This window comes from Dermacentor variabilis, chromosome 2 (genome assembly GCF_050947875.1).
Source record: "Dermacentor variabilis isolate Ectoservices chromosome 2, ASM5094787v1, whole genome shotgun sequence".
In the NCBI taxonomy this organism is placed as follows: Eukaryota; Metazoa; Arthropoda; class Arachnida; order Ixodida; family Ixodidae; genus Dermacentor; species Dermacentor variabilis.
The window spans coordinates 261977468-262002830 of record NC_134569.1 but is presented as its reverse complement, the minus strand read 5'-3'; the positions used below and the strand labels follow the sequence as shown (position 1 = coordinate 262002830).

The window sequence follows — 25363 nt, the reverse complement described above, 5'->3', positions numbered from 1 at the left end:
AATAAATCAGTTTAGACTAATGAAGCATTGTTTGAGAACCCTGCTGGCAGTCATTTAAAAAAAAATAGTTTGATTATTAAATGAGAAAATGAAGGTCCAAGTTTCAGTATTGAATTGAATTGAATTGAATTTTTATTCTCCTTGAACAAGTACACAAGGAAGGAGTAGTCACAAAAAGCTACTGAGATTAGTAGCTTGATGAGGTGGCTGTCCCTTTACACAGCAGTAGCAGCAGTAGTTCTGAGACAATTTTCATACAAATGACTGCTTTCATACAGATTACGGACAATGATTGCACAACGGAACATAAGCATTTTGCAAAATACAAAAGAAAGCTTCACATTAATGAGCAAAAATATATGAAAATAGATAAAAATGCATCATGGTTCACAGAAACTGATCTCGCATTGTTTTTTTTGGACAACTGTGACACATCTACAGATTTGTTGGCAAAATTATTGAGCAGAGCTGGCAGAGTAAAAGCGATTGATTGTTTCGCATGGTTGTTTTGAGGAGTAGGTATGTGCCAAATATTGTGGTGACGCGTAGTGTATACGGCAACACTTTCTCTTAATTCTGAAATCTCGCTGTAAAAAGAGTTGTTCTTTTTTGTGGCCGAGCAGTGTGTCTGGAGTAAACAATAATTATAAAAATCATGGACATTTATAACCTTAATCTGTTTAAAGAGTTGCTGCGTGTGAAAATCATATGGGATGTTTGCAATTATTTGCATAAACTTCTTTTGAATTAGGAACAGTCGGTTTAGATTCATTTATGTTGTTGTGCCCCATACTAGGTGGGCGTAGGATAACTGAGAAAGGGCTAACGAGTTATATAGTAGTTTTATACGTTGAGGAATGATATGTCTACATTTGTTCAGCATCCCCTCAGTTTTTGCACAATTTTTTATGAGTTTCGCAGATATGGTCATTCCAAGTTAAAGTACTTGAAAAATATACGCCCAGCACTTTCATGCATTCTACTATTTCAATCACATTGTGACCAAGTGATTGACCAAGTTTACAACCTTATTTTTTGGTCTGAAGAGTATTGCTTTTGTTTTTGCGGTATTATAAGTAAGGAATTGCACTTTGTCCATTCCAGTAACAGCGGCATTGTTTCATCAGATATCTTTTGTATTTCGTCAGTTGTTTTACCGGTGATTAATAATGTAGTGTCATCAGCATAGCAAATTGATGTTACATGTGGATTTAAGGTAAAGGAGTGTAGGTCGTTAACGTAAACACAAAATAAAAGTGGCCTCAATATGCTGCCCTGAGGTACTCCCATCTTTATGCATTTAATATCTGAAGAAGATGTTCCTATTGATACGTACTGCTTATGATGCCTTAAACAAGAAGCTAGGAGGTCATACACAATGCCATATACACCGTATGACTGCAATTTATCAAGTAGTATTTCATGCCGTAATGAATCAAAGGCTTTTGAGAAATCTACGTATACTGCCAGTGTCAAATTATGGTCTGAAAAGTTAAGATTATTTCCTTTTGCTTTAGCAGCGTGGTTTCTGTCAAACAATGCTGACGAAATCCATGCTGAAAATTGTGTAGTAATGATTGCTAAGAAAAATAGTTAGACAATCTTATATCCGAGAGCTTTTCTATCGCTTCGGAAAAAAACTGGTAAAATCGATATGGATCTATAGTTCTTCAATACATTTCTGTCACCGCCCTTAAAAATTAAAGTTACTTTTGCAATCTGCATGGTTTTTGGAAATACACCAGTGGAGAGGATAAGATTAAAAATGTGCGTTAATGGACGCGCTATCTCATGCACTGCGTACTTTAGTGGTCCTAATTGCAGGTTGCCTATGTCGCAAACGCTACTGTTTTTAAGGTTTATTATTGCGGAAGCTACCTCTTGAGCGTCTGTTGGGTAAAAAAATATGGTGTTTGGGCTTGTGCATGGTCTGTGTATACTTTTGTGTTGTTTTACTGCATTACTTGTGAATTGTTTAATGAAAAAATTGTTGAACAGATTGGCTAAAGCAGAACCAGAAACATAATCTTTACCGTAACATATTGAGTCAATTTCATTGGATTCTTGGTTACGCCCGAGCACAGTGTTTATTTTTTTCCAGGTCAGGTTGGTACGCTTAGTGTCATGTGAAAATAGATTAGAGTAATACGCCGACCTCGCTTTCCGGAGCAACTTCACAACGTTGTTTCTAAGCCGCTTAAATTCAGCAAATACATTTACGTCCTTGGTTTTAAGGAAGGTAGCGTAAAGTTATTCTTTGGTTTTAATTTTATCATATATATCCTTGCTTACCCAAGGTTTCCTTATTTTGTGTGTCCGTTTAGCAGTTTTTGTGGGAAAACTTGCGTGATAAGCATTTTTCACTACATTAAGAAATTTGTCATATGCCTTATCTGCATCTTTGATTTCATATACGCACTCCCATGTAACATCCTGCAGGGATTCTTTAAATCGCGTGAAGTTTGCATCCGAAATATCTTGATAAACGTGTTTACGTTTTGCTTTTTTACCGCAAACTGTGTCTAAAAGTAGAAAAACGGGTAAATGATCGCTGCTATCACAAGCTATGGTGCCAGCGGTAGTTTTTTCAAGCATGGTATTCGTTATGTATAAATCTAAGAAAGTCTCTGATGTGTCTGTTATTCCCGTTGCGCTTGTCGGAACAGTATCATAGCCATGGACGACCGCACCCCAAGTTTCATCTTAGACGCCAGCGCTCGTTTCTCCCCTGGCGGAATGATTTCATCTCCAACGGGTGTAGGTTTCCGCCGCCGCTTCCCTTAGCGGTTGTGCCCGTGTTCAGTTCGCGCTGCGCACGAAACGTCTCTTGTTTGCGACGGCGCCTCTTCGGATGACCGGAAATTATTATTGCGTTGTTTACTGTCACGACAGCAATGTAAACACGAAAGGGTTGATGCCACCAGTGAAATTCTGCCGATTCACAAGAAAATGGTACAAAAAAAGCAGATGACAGACATGGATTACTGCGGTGCGCCGAGCGAAGTAAACAACTGGCAAACGAAGCGAGCGCGTTCATTAATCACTCCTGAGTGTATGACGGTTTTTCTATGTAACCCACATGACTTTAATAATTACTCGGTACATAATTCTTTTATTCATGCAAAACTTTGAGTTGTTCGACGAGCGCTTGTCCTGTCCAGTAAAGTGGAAAGTTGGGCTAGTTGGTGAGTGATCATCATACCTTGCTGGTGAAGCAGCGCACTGACACGGACACAGTGTCGTCTTTTCCTGTTTGTCTTCACTGTGTCCGTGTCAGTGCACTGCTTCACCAGCAAGGTATGACGAGCTTGTCCTGTCTTCTTTCTCGTGTTTCGTTTGTGTGTGCGCTGCCCAAAAATGGAAACCACTTCTGTTGTATGCGCTAGCAGTGGCCGAAGTTCACGCGTGCCGAGAAATTGAATACATGCACGATGCATTGAACATGACCGGAGTTCATTCCCGCTTTACCACTGCATCGCTCGATCGACTTACTGGACGATACACGCCCGCGTCTTGGTCGCGCCGGCATTGCTGAAGCAGGAATGATTACTAATACTTTCAACTTCCGTCTCTTGGGCACTGTTAAAAAATGACCAAGCTGTCTACATTGCTGCCTCTATTCCATATTATAGGGGACGTACTAGTTAAAGTTGTGTGCGCATGTCGTACTTTTGCTATGCAGCGATATATTTTTTATTTCTGCACAGTGTCGATGGAAGTCCGTTGTCGCTGTCAGAGACAACACGGATTTGTAGCAAACATTGTGAGACACTGCAAAAATGACTTTAGCTCGTATGTGCCGCATCGTATGTGCTGACGATTTTTCCAGCGGCACATACGGTGTCGTTTACAATTACCTGCTCAGCGTCACTTACACGGTTAAACAGACGCTGCCCTTTTGCAGCCAAAAAAAAGTCTTCAATCGTACCGATCTTCTTAAAGGCAAATAGAAGCGTGTACAGTCTGTTTCACACATAGGGGAAAACTTGGAACGTATTGCGTTGCGATGCGGTAAGCAATGGAGTCGTGCGGTGGCAGCAGCTCGAGCAGGCGCAGACGCTCGAGGGGTGGAGTCGTGATCTGCGTCGTCTGCTACGGCGGCGCGCACTGGCCGCATTGTCGGGAAGCATGCTACTGTCAGGGGCAGTGCACCGATTTCATCAGTACTGTGGGAGCTGAGCTTATAATAATTCTTTACTAAACGTTGTGCGACGCCAAACTCTGAGCCTTCATTGGCGATAATGGAGTTCCACAAACTTCTTTTGACAGCATGCTTCGTTTGTTCTTTCGAAAGGCTGGGGTACTAAGCGCGTGCACATATATTTCTTCACTGTGTGTGCTACCGTAATAAGCAGCCACAAGACGCACCAAGATGTGCGCGCAACGTGCTCAGTCTTTGTTTGAATCGAAAGCACAACAAAGCACTCAACAATGATAACTATGGGGGTCGAACACGATGAAACAAACGGATACGATTAAAGGAATGCTTTAGGTTAAGACAATGAGCTGGAAGTGATTTTTCTCGACAATCGTTCACTACACCAGGCAGACCCTGCCCGCCGGCGGTGAATTGGACATGTCACGCTCGGAACTTCAGTTAGTATCTCGTCATGTCCCCAGCGGCAGCGATGACAGCGCTCATCCTGGAAGGCAGTGAAGTGTAGAATGACTTGATCAGGGATGTGTTCATTCGCAGCACGTCTCAGTCGCTGAAAATGGTGGATCGAAGCCTATCTTCGGGGGCAACTGATAGAGGGGATGTTGCGCCAGTGATACTTTCAACGAGCCCCAGACATTTTAAATGATGTTGTTCGCGCGGGGATTGAGGCGGCCACTCCAAGAGAGTGACTGCGCGCTCTTTCAGCAGTTCTTGCACAACAGGAGCAGTGTGGATCGGCGACCTATCACGTTAGAATATACAGTCGCCTTCTAGAAACGGGCCGTCAAGAAAGTATGGAATCAGTACGTCGTCTATGACTGCCCTGCACCTTTCAGCGATGAACTTACCTTCGAGGCGTATCAGTGGGCGTCGCACAACGCTTAGTAAAGAATACCGGCTCATTTCACGCAGTAACCATGAGATCGGCGCCCTGCAACTGACAGTAGAATGCTTCCCGACAATGCGGCCAGCGCGCGCCGCCGTAGCAGACGACGCCGTTCAAGATCCCACCTCTCGAGCAGCTGCGCGAGCTGCTGCCGCCGCCTGACAAGCGCTCGCCGCATCGCGATGCAATGCGCTCCGAGTTTCCCTAAATGTGAAACAGACTGTAAATCGCCCTTCGAATGAAATGTCCACGCGCACACACATAGGCACACACCGCGCGCGGCACGAAACGTGCCCAAACACGCGCAGTGCAGGAGGCAATCAAGGTGGTGCGAACGAGAGATGGGAGAGGGCTACCACCCGCTATTAGAATTTTGCTTCGCATGCGGCGCTCTCAACGCAGGCGCAGCAGCGCCGCTCTCGGTGCCGTTCTTGTCCATACATACTAACAGTCGATAACAAAGTCATTTGCTTGGAAACCTGTTGAAGTAAATTAATATTAAAATCACCTCTGACTACAAGTTTGAGATTCTGCTCAGTTGAAAAACATAATAAGCGTTCAAAAAAACTAAAGAAATTGTCAGAGTGGCCAGCGGGCGTCCTATACAAGCCAACGAACATGTCTTCATTTGCATGGACCGCTACAGCTTCATAGTCATCAGTTACACATGTGTACTCTCTTTGAAGGCGGCAGTCGATGCATTTTTGCGTAAAGATAGATACACCGCCCCCTCTTTTGTTGTTTGGCGTCGCGAAGAAATGAGCATACGGTGGTGGCGCATACATTTCCGAGTCATTTTCTTACCAGGTTTCTGTTAATATAATCACAGCGAAGGGGAAGCTTACGCGATGAAAAAAAAGTTCTAGGTCGTCTATTTTTAATTTTGCAGACCAACAATTGAGAGTAAGAAAAGACAAAGAAAAATTTCGTGGTTTTACTTTTTCAGAGAACTGGTGGGGTATGACAAACATATCGGATAATCACACAAGCAATGCTACTAAGTCAATGATTGCAACCGCGTGTCTTTCTTGACAACAGTCGCTCGATCCCCAGTGGCCTTCCGCATAAGAATTTTGCCGTTCGCATGCAAGACAAAACGGAAGTTGTTCGCCGCTGCCCAGTCTTTTGTTGAGCATAGAAGCTCCCGGTTCTGTTTCGTTATATTTTCTAGGATTGAAGCGTGATTCCCGACGTCTCTTAGCCTCTTACGTTTAGCGTACCACATTTCTCTCTCTTTGACGACTGAAACGAACAATTATACCGGGGGTTTTGTCTGGCCTTGCGGGAAGTCGGTGTATGGCAGTAATATCTATCTTTCAGGCAAGGTACTTCAAGAACAGGTGCAAGTTCATTCACTTTACCGAGCAAATCTTCACCAGGTGTCACAGGAATACCATGGAACTCTAAATTTAGGCGCCTGCTGCGCCATTCGAGTTCATTGATGGCCTCCTGTAACTGCATCTGTGTTCCGCTCAATCGCGCTTCGTCAATCTTGTCCACTCTTTTCTTGAGCGACTGTATATCCTTGTGCTGTTTATCTAGACGTTTCATGATGTCGTCAAATGTTTGTGACATATGGTGAACCGATTCTTCTATTCCGAGAACAGATTTCCTTAGCGATAATAGTTTCTCTAGCTTTTCTCCTATCATCGCTAGCTGTAAGGCAACATCGGTTGCTTCGTATGCTGAACTGGAACTTTTTGCCGATATGCCAGCGGATTTTGCTTCCCGACAAGATTCGTACTTCCATGTTTTCCGATAGGTATCACTTTTCGAGCGAAGTACCTTTTGTGTTACATCGCAACAGCTTCCAGCATGGAAAATGTTGTTGCACCCAATACAAGCAAGAGTCAATTCATCGCGTGTGGTAGGCTTTTCACACACAGAGCTCTCTGTACTAGACATAACCGCAAGGGTTCAATAGCAGCAGCGGCAGGCGAGACAGATTAAGGGCACCAATAGTACAAAGCTATGGTTAACTGACTTGCGTAAAGCAGCAAGCAGATTTACAATGCGCTCTGGTCAACGCCGCTGCTGCCAGTGGAAGCCCATGCAGACATCACTGGGTTTATATCAGGTCAAGCAGTGTCCAGATGTCGCTGCAGTGCCGTGACGATGCGCCGAAGTACGATGCGGTGGTTCAGCTTGTAGATATGGTCCTCGTGGTCAGCGTTCCGTGGTGAGATAAGAGCGACTTTTCTTCTTTTTTCCCTGCGTAAAGTAGCAAGCAGATTTACGATGCGCTCTGGTCACCAACGCTGCTGCCACTGAAACCCCAGCGCCGGTACGTCAGCGTGACGTCAGGGATTCCAAAGTATGTTTTCGCATTTGGGCCACGTTGGCTGAATAAAGGTTCCCGAAACATGCCATGTTTACTATTTGGTTCCTTTAGAACGCAATGTAGTCAATCTGTACCGCTATATATCATTAGTAGGCCCTAAAAGATGCCATCAAAATCCAAGACGTCACAGCCCCTAGGTGCGGGAACTTAAGTAGGTGTTGCAACCCGTATTTCGTTCTTGCGCTTTTTCGGGCTTACCAAACGTCTTATTATTTCAAGAGTGATGTTTTTGGTGCTGTAAAACAGTGATTTACTGATGCAGAAGAAATCATTTTTCACTTTAGTGTCCCTTTAAGCTAGTCATGCATTTAACCTGTATTAGATCAACATTGTTACGACATGCTTATGGGAGTAATTTCAAACTAGATTGCTCAACCAGAGAAAGTACAATGAAAGTCTCAATGTTTATTCCGATTTGGTATTCTTAAACAGATTATATTGGCAGAATTTTATGCCTGCTTGTATTTCCTGCAATTCAATTTCCAGAGCTGGAGAAACTCATTCCTTTTCTTGCTGTCGTAAGGCTGCTTCAATGTCGATAGCAAGCTATAATTAGTCATTTCAAAAGTGTTAAGCAATCACTATATTTCTAAGCTTATCAATGCATTTTTGTTCCACGAACACAATTAAGTTTTCTTTTTCCCTCTCATTGACAGCCATGGAATGAAACCGTTCACTTTCATAAGTATCAGGATGCAAAGATTCTAGAGTTTGTCCTGAGCATTTGTCTGCATCCTATAGTGTGCATGTTTGTATCAAGTTCTGGTGTTGCAATCTCAGTGATCTACACATATTTTTCCAAATCTGCTATGTAGCCATGCAGTAACGACCACATTAATAAGCAAAAAAGAGCTTCAGATTCAGTGCACATGTTGGAACGTATGTGAAGTGAAGTTTTTGTCAAGGGATCAATTAAATGCTGTTAAAGTAACTGCTTTATATATACAATTTGCCTTATTTTCAACAATCCAACAGGTCATATTTTGCAAGGTTTGCTTATGCACAGCATAGGTCACAACCTTAATGCCATGTAATCTTTATGCATTACACTGTTCACAAACTATACCGAAACGCAAATGGCAGTTAATGTAGATGCACGCTGCGAGACATCAACACAGTGACGTTTGTTGAGCAAGGAATGGTGCGAGGTGTACGCAGTTGAATGAATGACATGCTTATGTACTTATTTATTTATATACCTCGCAGGCTGCAAGGTCGGAGTATTATGCGAGGGGGAATAAAAAAGTTGTTACAAAAGGAAGAAGGGCACAACATTAAGAAAAAAATCAGCAAAAAAGCAGTACCAATACATTGCACCAACTAGCCTAACGTATTTTACTGGCACATCATTATACAATACTTAACAAACAATAACAGAAAAAATTACTGCCAATGTACCCTGTACAGATGGTAAACCAGCGAAGCTGAAATGTGCAGCCCCGGTGTTTATCACTGTGTAAATTCCAATGGTTTATTTAAGTCTTTCTGTATTATTGGTTATTCCTGCGTTTCTTAATGAGGTTATGCACACGTTTGGCTTGGGCTTATCACATTCTTTATTTGGAATGGCACACATAGTGCTTTGCAAGATCACCATCATGGAAAGTGCAATGTATGTTTGAAGTGCATAAGCATTTCTATGTCTACCCAACAAGAAATTTCTCCATCCATCACGCAAGACGAATGCAATGGCTCACACCCCCCTAAACAATGGCTCATACCCCTACACTAGGGTTTTTGGGATCGGACCACGAGTGGTTTGCTTAGGCATATACAGCTTCACTGTAAAAAGAATGAACACCTTTCTGCTAGAGACCAAGACGATCATGAAGTGTATTAACAAATGAAAGTTTATTGAACATGCTGAGTAAACGCTGGTCGATAAGCAATAAATCGAAGTTACACAAAGAGCAGAAGAAAAATCTGATGTGTGTCCATACAGATTCCAACAAGAAACACATCCATCTCTGAAAGTCTAACTGAGGGCATTCTGACACAAGATTCTCCCAGTGTCTTTGCATCTACAGCTTCCATAATTTCTCTAGGCAGCCGATCTCCACAGAATGCCAGCTTCTTCCTCTACAATGCACTCTCGACATCTGAGCATGCATTGTAGAGGAAGAAGCTAGCATTCTGTGCAGATCGACTGCCTAGAAAAACTATGGAACCTGTACATCGAAAAATGCTCGGAGAATCTTGTCAGCATGGCCTCCGTTAGAAATGGATGCATTTCCTGTCGGGAAACACACATTAAATTTTGCTTCTCCTTTTTGTGTATGTTCGGTCTATTGCTTGTCAGCCAGCATTTACTCGGTGTGAACGTTAAACTTTTGGTTGAGATCAGTTTTCTTGTTCATCCTATGTGTTCTCTGGTGCAGTTTGCAGCCAGGCTATTCTTTATTTCTTTAGACTGCAACAAGTCAGTTTAATGGTCCTTATGAGCCTTCTGTGTACCTTATAAAATCTTTTATTTTGCCAATGTAGCAAGAATCTATGGTGTGAAGCAGTAAGAACAGGGTACGCTAACTTCTGATTAAAAGGTTTATTGTGAAAATACAGTGATCTATAAAGGTTACCAGAAAGTAGTACAGCAATAAAACATGATAAGAACCAGTGCTTGATGAACCCAATCATTGTGATCACCAAGTGTGCATGTGGCTACCTTCCAAGAAACTAGTTTTTTTTCCAATGGCATGAAACTAGAAGAGTGCTTGCATAAGCAAGCGATGGATGGAAACAACTTTATTTTATGGAAACAAGATCAGTCTGTCTATTGGAATAAGAAGCGTTTCTTGGAAGGTGCGGGCAAGCAGGATTAGCAGTTGTAATGGTTTTTTTCCTGCACTTGGAATTTTTCTGTATTTTCTTTCTGTAGCATTTTTATTTAAGATTGGCCGCATCAAGCACCAATTTTTATCTGGCCTTCAAAGTTGTCTTTCTTTTTTTGGTAATTTGTATAAATCGCCACATTTTTACAATGAACCTTATTTGAAAGTTAGTCCTCATCCAACTCTAGTGCCATCCTGTTGATACTGCTTCATGCTTTGCACCCTTGCAACATTTGTGTGTGTGTGTGTGTGTGTGTGTGTGTGTGTGTGTGTGTGTGTGTGTGTGTGTGTGTGTGTGTGTGTGTGTGTGTGTGTGTGTGTGTGTGTGTGTGTGTGTGTGTGTGTGTGTGTGTGTGTGTGTGTGTGTGTGTGTGTGTGTGTGTGTGTGTGTGTGTGTGTGTGTGCGCGCGTGTGTGTGTGTGTGTGTGTGTGTGTGTCCGCACGCATCGATTTGGATGTGAAATCAGGCCCTTGAGTGGAGGTATCAATCTCCTGTACAGCCTCATGAATTCATCACCTATAGTGCAACAGAGATACGATGGACAGGAATGAAGTTCTTGTCTATCGTATCTTGTCATTCTTGTTGCTTCGTTCTTGTCCATTGTCTATCTGCTGCGCTTCAGTTAATAATGAATACACACCAACTCGTCCACTTTTCAGTTCTTTTGTCGGGCTTATAACCCCGTTTGTGTACTGGAATATCTGCATGGCTATGTATACTGTTATTTAATTTTTGCCCATGTGCTTGCAAGTCTCATGTCAACCTCCTGATTTTCCGACAATCTCGTGTGATGTGCAGGCCCAGACAGTTTCTGGTGAATCCATGCAGGTGTGCAGGGTGTAATATGCACTACAAGTGCTGCTTTGATTGCTTTCAGTTGAGCTTTTCGAGGTGTAGGATGACCTGGAATTGTACTCGCTTATATGGGGTTTAATTTTATGTAGTGTCATACTACTGTTACACTGCTATTGCCGCATCAGTGTACTATATGTGCCTGATGTTTCCTTGCATCTTCATGATTAGCAACCTCTATTGTGTGTCTGGCAGCTGCATATAGTTTCCTGGCCTAATTGCTTGCCCCCATATTGCACGGTATAGGCCCATTGTGTTTCAAGTTCGGATGCTCCCGAGATTGTTTCTCAAGGGAGGGGTAGTCGTCTTTGCATCTCATGTGTTAGCCGGCATAGTATCTTGGGACCAGGTTCTGAGCTCTTGAGGCAAAGAATTTTTGCTGCAGGCTGCAACTCTACTCTGTCTAGGTGCTTGTTCATTTGCTCTTTCTCATAGAGGTCTTCAAGCATAGTAAAGTTGGAAAGACTTGTTATTATCCGATGCCTGTATTTGATGAGTTGTCTTTTTTGTACGCTTCTGGTAATTCATACCGTGCAATACCTTGGGCACAAGCACAGCATCTGCTATTTTCCATAGTATCCACTCGTCCACCCCCTATGATTTCAAGATTATTCTTTTCACTAGGTGTAGAATTTGCATCCAGGCATGGCACAATTGTTTCACCCACATGCTTGCTCTGCCGTCATTACACTAGCTGAGGATTTGTGGATTTGACTTGCAGGTATGTTTCTCCAGCTATTGGGAGCACAATGTGCAATCTGGAGTGGTTCTTGATTCTAGTCTTTTTTCCGACATCAATGTAAGCTGACTTATCTGAAAGCGAGAGGCCAGACTGGCCAAGAACGGCTGCAGTGTTGTCGAGGGCTTGTTGCATCATTCTTGAATTCTGTATAAGATAGCTTTCCTATAGGCTGTAATACACCATAGGCTGTAGTATTTCTTGTAGTATGCCTGTGTTGTTGGTGTGGGTGGGCCAAATATACCTCCAACTCTCACCTGGAATTTTCTGTCTTTCAGAAAGTTACTGTTTAACTTAAGTGCTCTGCCAGAAATTTTTTTGTTCATCGTACCTCTTATTAGAGTAGCATGAGGTATTGGTGTTAAAAGCCTCTTCACTCTTTTCATTCTTTCATAAGCGGTATTACACAATGCCCTGCAATAAAGTTTCTGCTGCTTATGGCCCACTCATATCTGGCAGAAGGGACAACTCTTGAAAAAGGTTTTATTTGTGCTTTGTGTGCGACATAGTATGAGCATTCATGTCTGGACATTTATACATCTGTAGAACCAGCTTCTCGACAGCGTACTTGCTATACCTGATTATGCTTATTTGTGCAGTGCTGTTAAACAATACATATTGATGCAATGAATATTTACACACTCGAATTATCCCGAAAGATGGCTGTTTTACAATTCTGCTTTTTGCTTTCTATTGGTGTTAGATTATGCATAAGCATGCCCCCCTATGCAATAGTATTTGGAAGTTTAAGGGTTCAGTAAAAGATGGTTAACTAAATCCAAGTGCAAGAGCTTTTTTTTACCTATGACTCCCATCGAAATGCGACTTCCATGGCTGGCAATTCAACCCTTCGCCTTGTGTTAGCAGCAGAATGCTATAGCCCCAGTGGCAGGCGAATAAATTGAACAATTTGTCTGCAGATGTTTCTTTTTTTTTGTCTTGCCTGTATGTAAGTAAAACTTGCAATAAGTGTGCCATTGGAAAAAATGCAGTTTGTGATCCTTTAATAAATAAACCACATATTATGTATAGTTGAAATACAGAAATTTTTTCTAAACTCTCCGAGTGATATGTTCTTGCAAGTAGCGTGGTATTTCATTACTTATAAGGGCAGTAATCACAGCAGATATTGTTATATGGGTTTACACACTAATACATGTGATCACAAACTTATTAGAAACATGTAAGGCTTGAATGTTTCTGCACACTTGATCAGCTGTGAACGTGCGAGAACTGCTTGCACTTAACAGATTCAAAGTTTCACAGGAAGGTATGCAACTGGCTGACTTCACTGCACAGTTTTGATTTACTTTTCTTTAATGTGTCATTTTCTACTGTTTTATCCCCACAAGAACAGGCTGTTTGGCTGGTTTTCGCATTGCTGCACGAGTTGTACATGACGGTGCTGGTGGGTACGTTGTCACTATGGCACTATAGCAAGCGAATAATTTACTTAATTTACTAGCTGTAGGGTTAATTACCTTTCAGAGCAAATATTAACACAGGTGCGGTAAGGATACAAGGTTCCCAACCCATTCATTGTTTATTGGTTTCTAGGCAAGAAAAAAAATTCTCCAGAGAAGAGGTGCAACTTAACGTGCACATAATATTCGAAAACAATTTAATGATGCTGTTTATTGAAGCCACGGATTTAATGCTATCGTGGAAAATTCATTGCAATAGTCTACACTCCTGCTCTGTCAAATTTAATAAGTGAAGTAAGATAACCTTCCAAGATGCATCGAAAAATTCACGCTTAATAAGCGACAAGAAAATGCAACTGAACGTTCAGATGCCACGTTCACCACAACGTTGAAAGTTCGGGTACTTTGCTGCCCTGTCATTTGCACTTGCCGAAGTTGAAATTACTTAAGCTGCTCCATACGTGTGATCTTTGTATGCTATTCAACAAAAGAAAATTCTGAAGACCCCAAAAGGCCATGTCGTCTTATGGCAACTCGCAAAGGTGTACGAAGCAAACGTGAAAACGCACTTCATTTGCTGTGTAGCGTGTCACCGAACGAGTAGAAATGGGAGAATGGAATGTGCGGTACAAGTTTTTTATTCTCCCTTTGCGTACTTACCAAATTTGGTAATCCACGTCTCCGCTCATTGCACTTGTTGTGCGAGATGCCATTTTCCAAAACAAACTGGCGAAATAGCTCCGTGGCAGCTCTTCTGCAATTTCGACGGAAAATCGCAGCAATCGCTGCGACTGTGCGACCTACCGGTTGGGCGCAGCCGAAAATCGGGGGTTCGGCACTGTGACTGCGATTTTGGTTGCATACAACGGAAATTGCACTTTTGGTGCGACGAAAATCGCATCATATGAAACAGGCTTTTCCGGGGCAGCCGCTCTACCATCTGAGCTAACCAGGCGGCCAGCACATACTGGTGCCACAATATATATGTCTGTACATGTATATGTAAATGTACATGGAATGTACATTTCCATTCTGCAACAGGGAATTGGGCAGGTTGCATCTTTTGATGGACATGAGAATCAGGGGCATGCTACTTATTACTTGTGAAATCGTGTGCACATTAGAATCCGAGACGTTAGAATCAGGTGAGTATGGTACATGCAAAGTGCAAAAATAGCCTCATTAGAGAACTGCTGACAGAATCGACATGAAATCTGTTGCATGTGAGAGTGAAGCCTTATTTGACCAGATTCTGTGGATGCCAAAGCGGTGTGGAAGGGGGGGGGGGGAGAAGTCAGAGATAAGAGTTAAGATTCAACAGTTATTTCCAGTTTTGTATTCCAAGTTTTAATGCATAAAGAAAGGAGCCTAGTGCGTCACACACAATAGTACAGTAAAATACAGAATAAACAAATCAGAGCCATAAAAAGGGACAGCTGATAAGTACACGAAGCACTCTAATTAACAGGGCAAAACATGTATGCGAATAGACATATACACAAACAAGTTAGCTGCTATGTGCTAGGTTGTGGCAGTGACCACGTGTGGTAATTTGTGGAGGCATGCCTTGCAGGGGCGGAGGGGCAGGGACGACAGGAGGAGTGCCTCCCCCTGCAGCCACCCCTCCTGTGGGCACCGGGGGCGGGGCCCCTCCAGCCAAGAAGAAAAAAAAGCTGGCTGACAAGATCCTGCCCCCGCGGGTCCGGGACCTAGTGCCCGAGTCACAGGCCTACATGGACCTGCTGGCCTTTGAGCGCAAGCTGGACTTCACCATCATGCGCAAGCGCTTGGATATTCAGGAGGCCCTCAAGCGACCCATGAAGGTAACCTGTCCAACCAGATTGTTTAAGGGGATGCTCTTTCATGCATTCTCAACTACTGAACTATTCTTTTCTCTCTCTTTTTTTTCGTACAAATTTTAATTTGTTTAATATCCTGGAATACTACCTAAAGTGAGTTCTGGCATCATTGTTTATGTCAGTCTCTGACGGGCTGTTGTGCAGTCTCGGCACCCGTCCATCCTTTGAGGAAGGGCTCACTCCTCCCTTCAGCAGGTCGATGGTAGCATTGCAGCACTCATTCGACAAGCCCTGGAAGTTCTTTATTACAAGCAGTGCCTTGTGTGGAGCACTTCTAACTCCAATTTTTTTATTACCAATTTGACCGCAACTAATCGGTTGTTGTAGCATGTGCAAAAACAGGAAAGCACGTATTGTCATATACTGGTGCACGCATTTCTCTGAGGCACTGCACATGACCTTTTCAACTAAGATTTTTGGCACAGCATTCTGTTTCACGAGCCACATGAGCATGAAGTTACCTGCTCGTGAATTAGTGAAGGTTCACCATGGTTTCTTCAGGTTACCAGGTAATTTTAATTTGTTTAGTTATGCAACATGAGTCCTGTGTTATACCAAAGATGCGTGCATTTTGTACACTTCTGTAGGTAAGTAGTTGTCAAGTCATGAAATATATTGTTGTAGTGCCTGAGGTTGTCAATGAAACAAGGCAACTAATGTTTACCTCCCGAGTTAATTTTGAAAAAAACATTTCCAAATATGCACATATTTTTCTAAGTGCTTGATTGAATCCGCACATTAAGTAAGTGGCTCAAATACACTCAGATTAACATATTTATTTGTTGAACACTCATAAAAATTTGTTTAATTGTAGAAAAAGTTGACTTCACTACACTGCTTGAAGTTGGCTTTTTCAGCGCCAAAAAAGTAAACAAAAAGTGCATGTGAACGTGAATATACTATATATTGAAAGACTGAAGATGACCAGGACAGGCAGTGCTAGTGGACTTGTTTATTCCGCAGGCACTGCGCAGGCTTCAGCCTGAAGAAGAAGAACAGGGATGACGATGGCTATACAGTCAAACCTTGTTATAATAATGTTGAAGGGGGGGATCGTAAATGCTTCATTATAACAATTATTTCATTATAGCCACTATTCATTTCTACACACAATTAGCAAGCAAGAGAGGATGTACTCACCACTGAATCTCACAGCAGCCCGCCATGCGGAAAAAAGAGCGGCCGTCGCACGGAGAAGACGAGTGAAAAGGAAAGAACAGCAAGGAATTGCTACTCTGTTCACACCAAAAAGCTGGCGGCTCACTTCACTAATAAAAAAAGCCCTCGATAGATTTTTGCCGTGTCTTCTTCAGGCGAGCGATGGCTTTTTCAGCTGCAACCACTATTTTGAGTCCGTCCTTGCCGTCGTCGTGAGTGCCAAAGAAGCGGTACAGCAGGTCTGGTGCATCCAGCACTTGTGCGGACGTTGGTACGTCGGGTTGGCTACCTTATGCCCCAACCACTGGCACGCGTTGGCAAGCTTCGGAGCGCGCCGACAAGCGAACGCTTCGCTTCGCGTTGGTCGGAGGATGAGGGCACGCAACCACTGGACAGAAGCTCTGACACGCACTGAAGCTAGCTCCTCGGCTGCGGCGCACTGTTGCTGGACTATTTTGTCTTCATCCGTCAAAGTCCGGCCTAAAACAGTCTGCTGTAAACTAAGCTTGAAACAATAAGTTAGTGATCTGTATGCGCTTTTAGATATAAAAAACCCTTTCGAATAATGAATATACACCTGCCGCAACACTTTGTTTTTATTTTTGAAGTAACAATAGTGCACAAAATATCGACATCAGTGCTCGCGCGTCGTCTGTCTACAAGATCGCTTTGCAAACACGTGCATGACGATGCCATATCACATCAAAAACTGTTGTACCATTTCATTTTTTGGTAGCTCATTGCACAGCCAACTATGTAAGAATTGTTGTAAGAAAATATTGTCACATAAAAGTGACGGCAAATAAATAGTGCAGGCTCAATCGCAACGATAGCGGTGAGCACTGTCGGCAATCGTCGAAAATCTCTGCTGGTCAAGCGCGTCGGTTTGCATACATCAGTCTTCGAAAGTTACAGCTTATTCGCTGGTGCCCTCGCGCCCTTTCCAGAAACTACTACGTAGTTCGTGTTGCGTATGCAATCAGATTAACAAAGTTCGTCGACAACAGACAGAACCATCGATAACATTCGCGAAACTTCCGATACGCTCAGGCGCATCCTGCACCGAGTGATAACGTTTAACATTTTTTAGCCGGTGAAATGCGGTAACTGGATACAGATAAAGCATCCGTGTCAATTATGCTTGTTGGTGCATGAAAGAAACGTGAATAAGTGGGTTCTGAGAAAATCAGCAAAAAGAATTGAAACACCTGTAGCACTCACACACAAAAAAAAAATCTACAATGACTAAAATTTATGTAATTCGTAGCTTGTCTCCCCCCGATTCTGTCAAATCTAGCCCATGGAACACCTCTATTATTCTAGGTTGTTTTGATGCATCAACACCGCATATGGAAGCCTTCACATTGAGTGTACAGTAAAAGCTCGTTAATTCGAACCGCTAGGGTAAGCCGCTTCAGTTCAAATTAACGAAAGTTCGAACTAACGAAAGTGAAAGAGAGCAACAGTACACTGCGATTTGGAAGCAGTAGGGCATGTCAGAAATTTGGCGCGTCAGAAAGTGATGGCGTGTGCTGCGGGCACACGCCATCTTCAAGTCGAAGCTCTGGGTCCGACTGTGCCACACCACCGATTTCCACCGAAAGGAACGTTAGCCGAGGCTTAACACTATCACAATGAATCACGACGGCCGATACCTCCTAAGCTGAAAACAGAGGTGGACCACCGATGAAGACTGCCGAGACAAAGACGCTGAACATGTGAAGGTGGCGAAGGCCCTGATTCGTTGGTTTTTGATTGCAAGCACAGCAGCGATGTACTTGATTCGCTGTGTTTTGGCGCTTGCCGTGCCATCTCCGCACAGCATTAGCAGCTGTACAAGATTTGCTCTCGGAGGTTACGTAGAACGGAGAGGTGGCAGCCGCCGCTGCCTTCTGGCTGGCCCCGCACCGGTTAGATTTTTTTCCGATTTTGCCTTCTCTCGCCGTTCTCTCCGTTTTGGAGGCAATACAGCCTTGTGTGTAGGCAGTAGGCGCGTTTCTCTGGCCGTGTGCCAGGCGAGTGTAGTTCGAATTATCCGTGAGGGAACCTTCTCGCGTTCGAATTAACAGACTTTTTTATACATAGACTTCTATGGAGCTTGGCCGGACCAAATCGTACAGTTCGAATTATCCATAAATTCGAATTATTGAAGTTCGAATTAATGAGCTTTCACTGTATTGCTACAAAACATTTCCACAGTGTAAGGGCCATGTTCTATTGTAACTGGTTTCCACATGTCAAGTTTGTCTTTTTTTACATTAATGAAATGACATACCGTCAGATAATACAAGCTTGAGAATTGGAAAGCTTTAATAAGGGTTTTTCGTTGCCCTTTGCCAAGCCGTACTATTGAAGTGCTTATTCGAATGTATGGGAGCAGCTCATTTGCATAGTATAAGAAGTATATAAACAGGTTATTTTCACAATTTATACACTTCGTCACCACAAAAAAAAAATTGCAGTTTTTTTTTATTTACATAATACTGCAGACCTTATGTGGTCCAAGCAGGAAGGGCAGATAACAAGGCATATTTACAAACGCCATAAAGTTATTACATAGACAAAAGGCTTGACACATGAAACAAATGAGCAAAACAAGTCAAAGGAAATACATTGCACATCAATCTGCACATCAAGATTAATTGCTAAGATTTCTTTCAAAACTGTCACTTGAGACAATCTGTTCAGGCAGTGCATTCCAATCGTTTATTGTGTGCGGAAAGTATGAGTATTTAAACAAATTTGTTTTCTCAAAATATGGTGTTAGGGCATGGGTATGTTGGTGACGGGTTTTTCGTGTAGTTGAAAATGTAACATAAGGTGAAGAAGAAATCCCAAACTTTTCCTGGATGAGTGAATGAAGAAACGTTAATCGAGCATTTTTCCGTCTTATATGAAGAGGTTTAATTTCGTTGGAGGCCATTAAAGCAGATGGGGAATCAGTTCTCTTGAATTTATTGTAAATGAAGCGCACAGCCCGTCTTTGCACGTTTTCTATTTTTGCTATTTCTTTTTTGCTGTACGGGTCCCACACTATAGCCGCATACTCAAGTTTGGGCCGAATAAGAGAGTTACAGGCTAATAGCTTAACGTGACTGGGTGCTCCTTTGACCTTGTGTTTCAAAAATCCAAGTTTTTTTAATGCAGATGAACAGATGTAATCAACATGGTCGCTCCAGTTAAGCTGTGAATTTATTAAAATGCCTAAATATTTGTACTTTTCGACTTCCGAGATAGCAGTGCCGTAAGCAGAGAAACTAAAGGGGATAGGGCGTTTCTTTCTTGTCATGCGCAAAAGCACAGTCTTATCAGAATTGAAGACCATTCCTGATCTGTCACACCAGGCCACAATTTCGTGGAAAGCATCATTCAGTAATATTTGGTCAGCCACAGAACTTATTGGGGTGTACAGCATGCAGTCATCGGCAAATAAACCAATTTTAACATTTCTATCAATGGAACACACAATGTCGTTTATATAAGCGATCAAGGCAGAAAGTTGGGCTAGTTGGTGTGTCATCATTATTCAAAATACTAGCGCAAAATAGCAGGGACACAGACAGAGAAGACAACAGGACGAGCGGTAATCCTGTCAATTAGCACTCTGTATGTGTCCCTGCTAGTTTGCGCTAGTCTTTTGAATAATGATCGTTTGTATAAATCAAAAATAACAGTTGACCTAGTACACTTCCTTGGGGCACGCCAGATGTCACTGGAAGTAACGTGGAAGAGATGCCACCACTATCCACAAACTGTGTTCGATTTTGTAGGTAGGAAGCAATCCAGTTTACTAAGGTCAAGGGCACGCCTATTAATTTCACTTTTTCAAGAAGTTTATTATTGGGAACTTTATCAAACGCTTTGCTGAAGTCTAAAAAAATTATGTTCAGTTGTCCAGATTTATCTAATACGGAACTAAAGTTATAGATAGCAGTAATCAACTGCGTGACAGCTGAAAAACCTTTCCTTAAGCCGTGTTGAAATGGAGACAAGCATCCTTTAGAGTTTAATATTTCAAGTACTATGTGGTTAGCGATAATGTGTTCGATTATTTTGCAGCAGGTACTCGTCAAAGAAATCGGACGGTAATTGCTTATACACGCGCGGTCCCCTTTTTTCTGCACAGGCACAACTCTGGCTGTTAGCCAGTCGGGGGGCAATGAAAAAGACGATAAGGATAAACAGAAAATTTTTGTTAAGAAATGAGCTAATGATTCAGCATAACGGCGAGAGAAGGCGTTTGGTATGTCATCAGGACCATGCGAACTTTTGGTATCTAACCGGAGTAGGGCTTCAACAACGCCTTCGTAGGATACAGTGATTGATCCTTCATGTGGAAGGTCAAACACATGTTCATTGGAACTTTCTTCAGAAAATACAGAATGAAAGTAGGCATTGAAATGCATAGCAATTGATTGAGGACACGTAATCACGTTATGCACAGTGATTTGATTTATTTGCTTGTGGGAAGTTCGAAGGTGATCCCAAAATTTATGGGGATCATTTCGTATAAATTGAGGAAGACTCTCTGTAATGTTTTTTTGCTGATTTAATGCTAGAAGAAAGCTCTTCTGCTAAAATAGCTAACTGACTAGAACTGGCGTTCTTAGCTTTTTTCAGCCGTTTAAGCCTTCGTTTTAGGTTAATAATGTGCCGATTTATCCAGGGATTTGCTTTCTTTAAGCTCTTCTTATCGGGTATGAAGCTATTGATACAATATTTACAGTGTTCCTTGAACGTGTTCCATAACTGTGTGACACTGGTTCCCTCAAAGCTTTCATAAGCGAATTCCAAGTAATCAAAAATGGATTCATCCAGTGCTTTTGAATAATCTTTTACGTTCTTATGCTTTGCTTTTTCTATACATTCGAGGACTACAGGTAAAGATACGACTACTAACTTGTGATCAGATATCCCGTCATGAACAAATACTGTGTAATCACAAAAAGAGCGTTTTATGAATGCTAAATCTAAGATTGACTCAGTAGAACCATGTATTCTAGTTGGTTCAGTGACTATTTTGAAGGTTGTGGGACAACATTATATCATAGATAGCGTCAGCATTTTCAGAACATGCAAGGTTTTCGTTAGACCAGTTTATGGTTGGCAGATAATCCTCTGCAAGTATCAATTTTTTTTATTTCTGTAGTTGAACAAAAAATCCAGCAGCTTATGCAGATAGCCCATATCTGAATTAGGGGGCCTATACAGTGCACATAAGATGAAAGTGTAGCCAAGATACGTGATTTTCAGAGCAAGGCTTTCATGGTTTTGTGGTGAATTTAGAACTACGGCGGAAACATTTGGTTTTAGTCAAATGGCTACGCCACTTCCTTGTGACCCCCTATCATGCCTAAATACAGTGTATGGTGAGGAAAGATGCAATCATTAGTGATATCACAGTGAAGCCTAGTCTCGGTTATAACAACTATATCAGGGCTGTGAGTAAACAGAGCGATCTCAAGGGCAGTTGCCTTGTTCACTATGCTTTGGGCATTTATGTTTATAAGATAACAAGGTCACGAAGAGCTGGGTTATCTAAGATGGTCTGTCAATCATAGTTACTAGAAGAGAGAGGAGAAAGGCTAATCCGTTGTTCAGTTTAATCGTTCCAAGCGTACATGCTGGTACCGATTTTGAGCTTGTCATGAACGAGATAAGCCTTCTTTCCATCCTTCCTTTCGGTTTTGCAAGATTCCCAGAGCAATTTTCGTTTTGTTAGTGTCTCCTTAGAATAATAATTTTGTATGGAAAAAGCCGAACCTTTAAGTTTACTAACATTTGCATACAGGGCCTTTTTTTCATTAAAATCTTGGAAGAATGCGATTACAGGTCGGTTTGAGTTGTTATTTGCTTTTCCTGTTCTATGTATACGGGCAATGGATTATGTTGAGACATCGAGGTGTTTTTCAAAGACCTCAGAAATCGTCTTATTTTTAAGTTCCTCTTCAGTTTCAGAGGTATCTTCCATTATGCCATGTATAATCAAATTTCAGCGACGACTGCGATCCTCCATGTCAGTGAGCTTTTGATGTTGCTTAGAAAATGACTGCTTTATCGAATTCATATGCTGTTCGATTGGAGCAAGTGGTTCAATACCGGCCTTGAAGTCGCCAAACAGATGTTCTATGTGATCTAGTCTAGTTGCTAAGGAACTGAAAGATATATCTAGCTTACTTTGGAAAGCTTTCAGTTCCGAAATTTCCTGCTGTATGATGGTTTGGGATTTCATGATTTTATCGAACATTTCGTGAACAGAGTGGCCAGGGCTTCTTGCTACATCACCGCATAAGAGCAGTTTGCACACAATTCAGCATTCATATGCAATGCACATCAAACGCCGTGGGCACGGCAGGACCAGCAACATACGGTTATTGCTTCTGAATGAGGAGTAGCAACCAACCTGGACAAGCAGAAGGGGAGGCATGCTTAGAGCCAGTTTTCCTTGTGGTCCGCCGTGCTCAGTGAAGTCGAAGCGCTGGGGATCTGCTCTTATACCGGTTGTTGAGGATGACGTCACTCCCCAACCGAAGTGGCCGGCAGGGGGACGGATGAGCCTTGCTGTGTCATGGACAGGGGGATCGGTGAATGTTGTATCAGTTGATACTGGCAAGCGGGTGTGGTTGTAGCGCATGTCGTTTTCATCGGCGAAGCCAAGCAGCAGAACCTGGATAATCAGAAGGGGAGGCATGCTTGGAGCCAGTTTTCCATGTGGTCTGCCATGCCTAGTCTAATTTATTGTTTTCAGCCTGCTATGATGCTTTGACTGAGAAAGATATATTCAATTTGTTCTGCAAGGCACGCAATAATTGCTGTGATATATTATTTTGTTGCACAACACTGGATACAGTAGCCAGCCATTATTAAAACTCAGAAAAAATTAATAACATAATGCATATGATCAGGCACATCGCATATTATTATTGCACTTTCTTAATTCATGCCCTTTTTTTAATTGCACAAAAGCTACTGCACTGAAATAGTATACTAGTACATACTTAAAAAGCATGATTTTATACTATGATAATAATAATCATTCAAATGTTTATTGTAGTGCCCAGAAACAGCTAGAGAGCCTTTTTACTGGTGCACTTAAAGAGCAATATGCGAGACAAAATGTACAGAAAGCATGAATGTGGTAGACAAAAAAATGCTAGAGAAACGAATAAGGAAAAGTAAAAAGGAGGTAATCCTACGTGATTATCTACAAATACACAAAACACAGGAAATGAACTCTGAAGTATGCTTTGGAGTCAAGTCTTATACAGCACAATCTTGCAACAAGGCCAGGCAACGAATGTGGAATGCTACCTGGTATACTGTTGCGGCACGAACAAATGCATATGATCAAGAAGCTTATACAGGAACAAAAGGTGTGATTAATTAAGTCTTGAATCTAGAGGTGCGAGTTGAAGTATATTTGAGAAGGCTCAACTGTGATCGCCAGAATGGCGAAAGTGGTGCTTTAAGATAGATATCAATTTATTCCGGATGCGTTCGATGAGGTCAGAATTAGATTTGCTTGTTGCACCCCCTCCTACAGAGGCATACTCTAGAATTTCAGAAACACAATAAGCGAGTGAAAATCATGCAATATTCGGCATACAATTCCAAGAGTGTGAAGGGCATGTGTAATTATCTATGTGAAGAGAAGCTTAGCATTTTGTCGAAGTACACAACAAGATCTTTCATTTCATCGACCATAAGGAGTGGAGCATCACATAGGGTGTATCAAAATTTCACATGGTGCGTTTTCTGCGTATAGCCTAATGCCACAGTATTGGAAGCATTTAAAAGTACTTATTGTTTCTGCACCAGTTTGAGAGTGAAAAAATGTCTTTTTGGAAGTCGATGCAGTAGCGAACACTGTTGACAGTCTGAAATAGTCTGAAAGTCTGATATGTCGGCACACAAAGTCATGCTGTTCATTTATTAAAATGCTCTTAGCACTAACAGAAAGCGAGGAATCCCATATCGATTCAAACACCTGACGCACTGAAAAGGATAGATATAGGTCGGCAGTTAGTAACTGCACATCTAGCACCTGATTTGTGCATGGGCAATGTTCATGCTACCTTCCGAGTGCTAGAAAAGGTACTAGACTTTAGGGAACTATTGAAGATGCCTGTGAGAACGAGGAACAAGTATGCTTCCATACGTCTTAATCCTTTCAGACACCACTTTATCTCGTTGATTGAGAAGTTGCTTTCACCACATCTCTTGCATCCTCAGAATCGTAGAAAGTGTACAGCTGCAGCAAATATTAAGAATTTTCAATTGTTTAGCGAGTTTTGTCAAGTTTACAAAATTTCGACTCCATGCGAAAACTCATTACAGGAACACAAAATATGAAAACATGTACTATTTCGTGTTTTGAAAAGCTTGAAAAGCACTTATCCAGCCACTTGACAATTATGCTTGGTGCACGACATTGTAAAAAACAATGAAAGAAGTGAACCCGCTACATACAACATACTGACACAGAGTAACAACACCCAGCCGTCTACCTTCCCACTCATTTTGTTTAAACATTCTGCACATTTTTCAAAATTGCAGCACAGTTCCAATAAGTGTTTCAAGATGTATGAAACACATTTTAAATACCATTACTTTCATCAGTGCTTTTGCTATTGATGCACGCTCCTGCTGTGCCCAATTGTGTAGACAGCGTCTCAAAGGGTTAAGCTCTGTGGAGGAAATACCATCAACACCACAAGAAAGGGAAAGTTTAAGGCAAAGTTTAAGGCACTTCATATACTTGGAAACGACGTTTTCATTGACTGTTAGCATACACTGCGCCAGACTGAGAAGGAAGGTTACTTGAAGCATATTTCACACCATATAGCAAACAGAAATGTTCTGCAAAGGCATCAGCAGTGTTCGAGACAACACCACCATTTTCATGAAGAAGACGTACATCTTTGGCACTCCTTTTAGAAGAGAGAGCCCACAAAGCTCCAGAAATATTTTGAATTATGTGTCACGCTGGCTTCAACACAATCAATGTGGTCAAAGTGATGATTCTAATAATAATAATAATAATAATAAAAATAATAATAATAATCTTAGTGGTAACTTGGCACACTAGACTAAAAAGAAGGCTGATGCCTGTATGT

At 42.0% G+C, this 25363-nt stretch overlaps 1 protein-coding gene across 2 annotated transcripts in view; it reads left to right on the top strand.

The window, feature by feature from the left end:
• Bap60 (Brahma-associated protein 60) overlaps positions 1 to 25363 on the top strand; it is a 327819-nt gene that overhangs the window by 136710 nt on the left and 165746 nt on the right. For both annotated transcript variants that reach the window (XM_075682910.1, XM_075682911.1), the window contains one exon: positions 14804 to 15053. In XM_075682910.1, coding sequence (XP_075539025.1) covers positions 14804 to 15053 — 250 coding nt within the window. The remainder of the gene's footprint in view (positions 1 to 14803; positions 15054 to 25363) is intronic.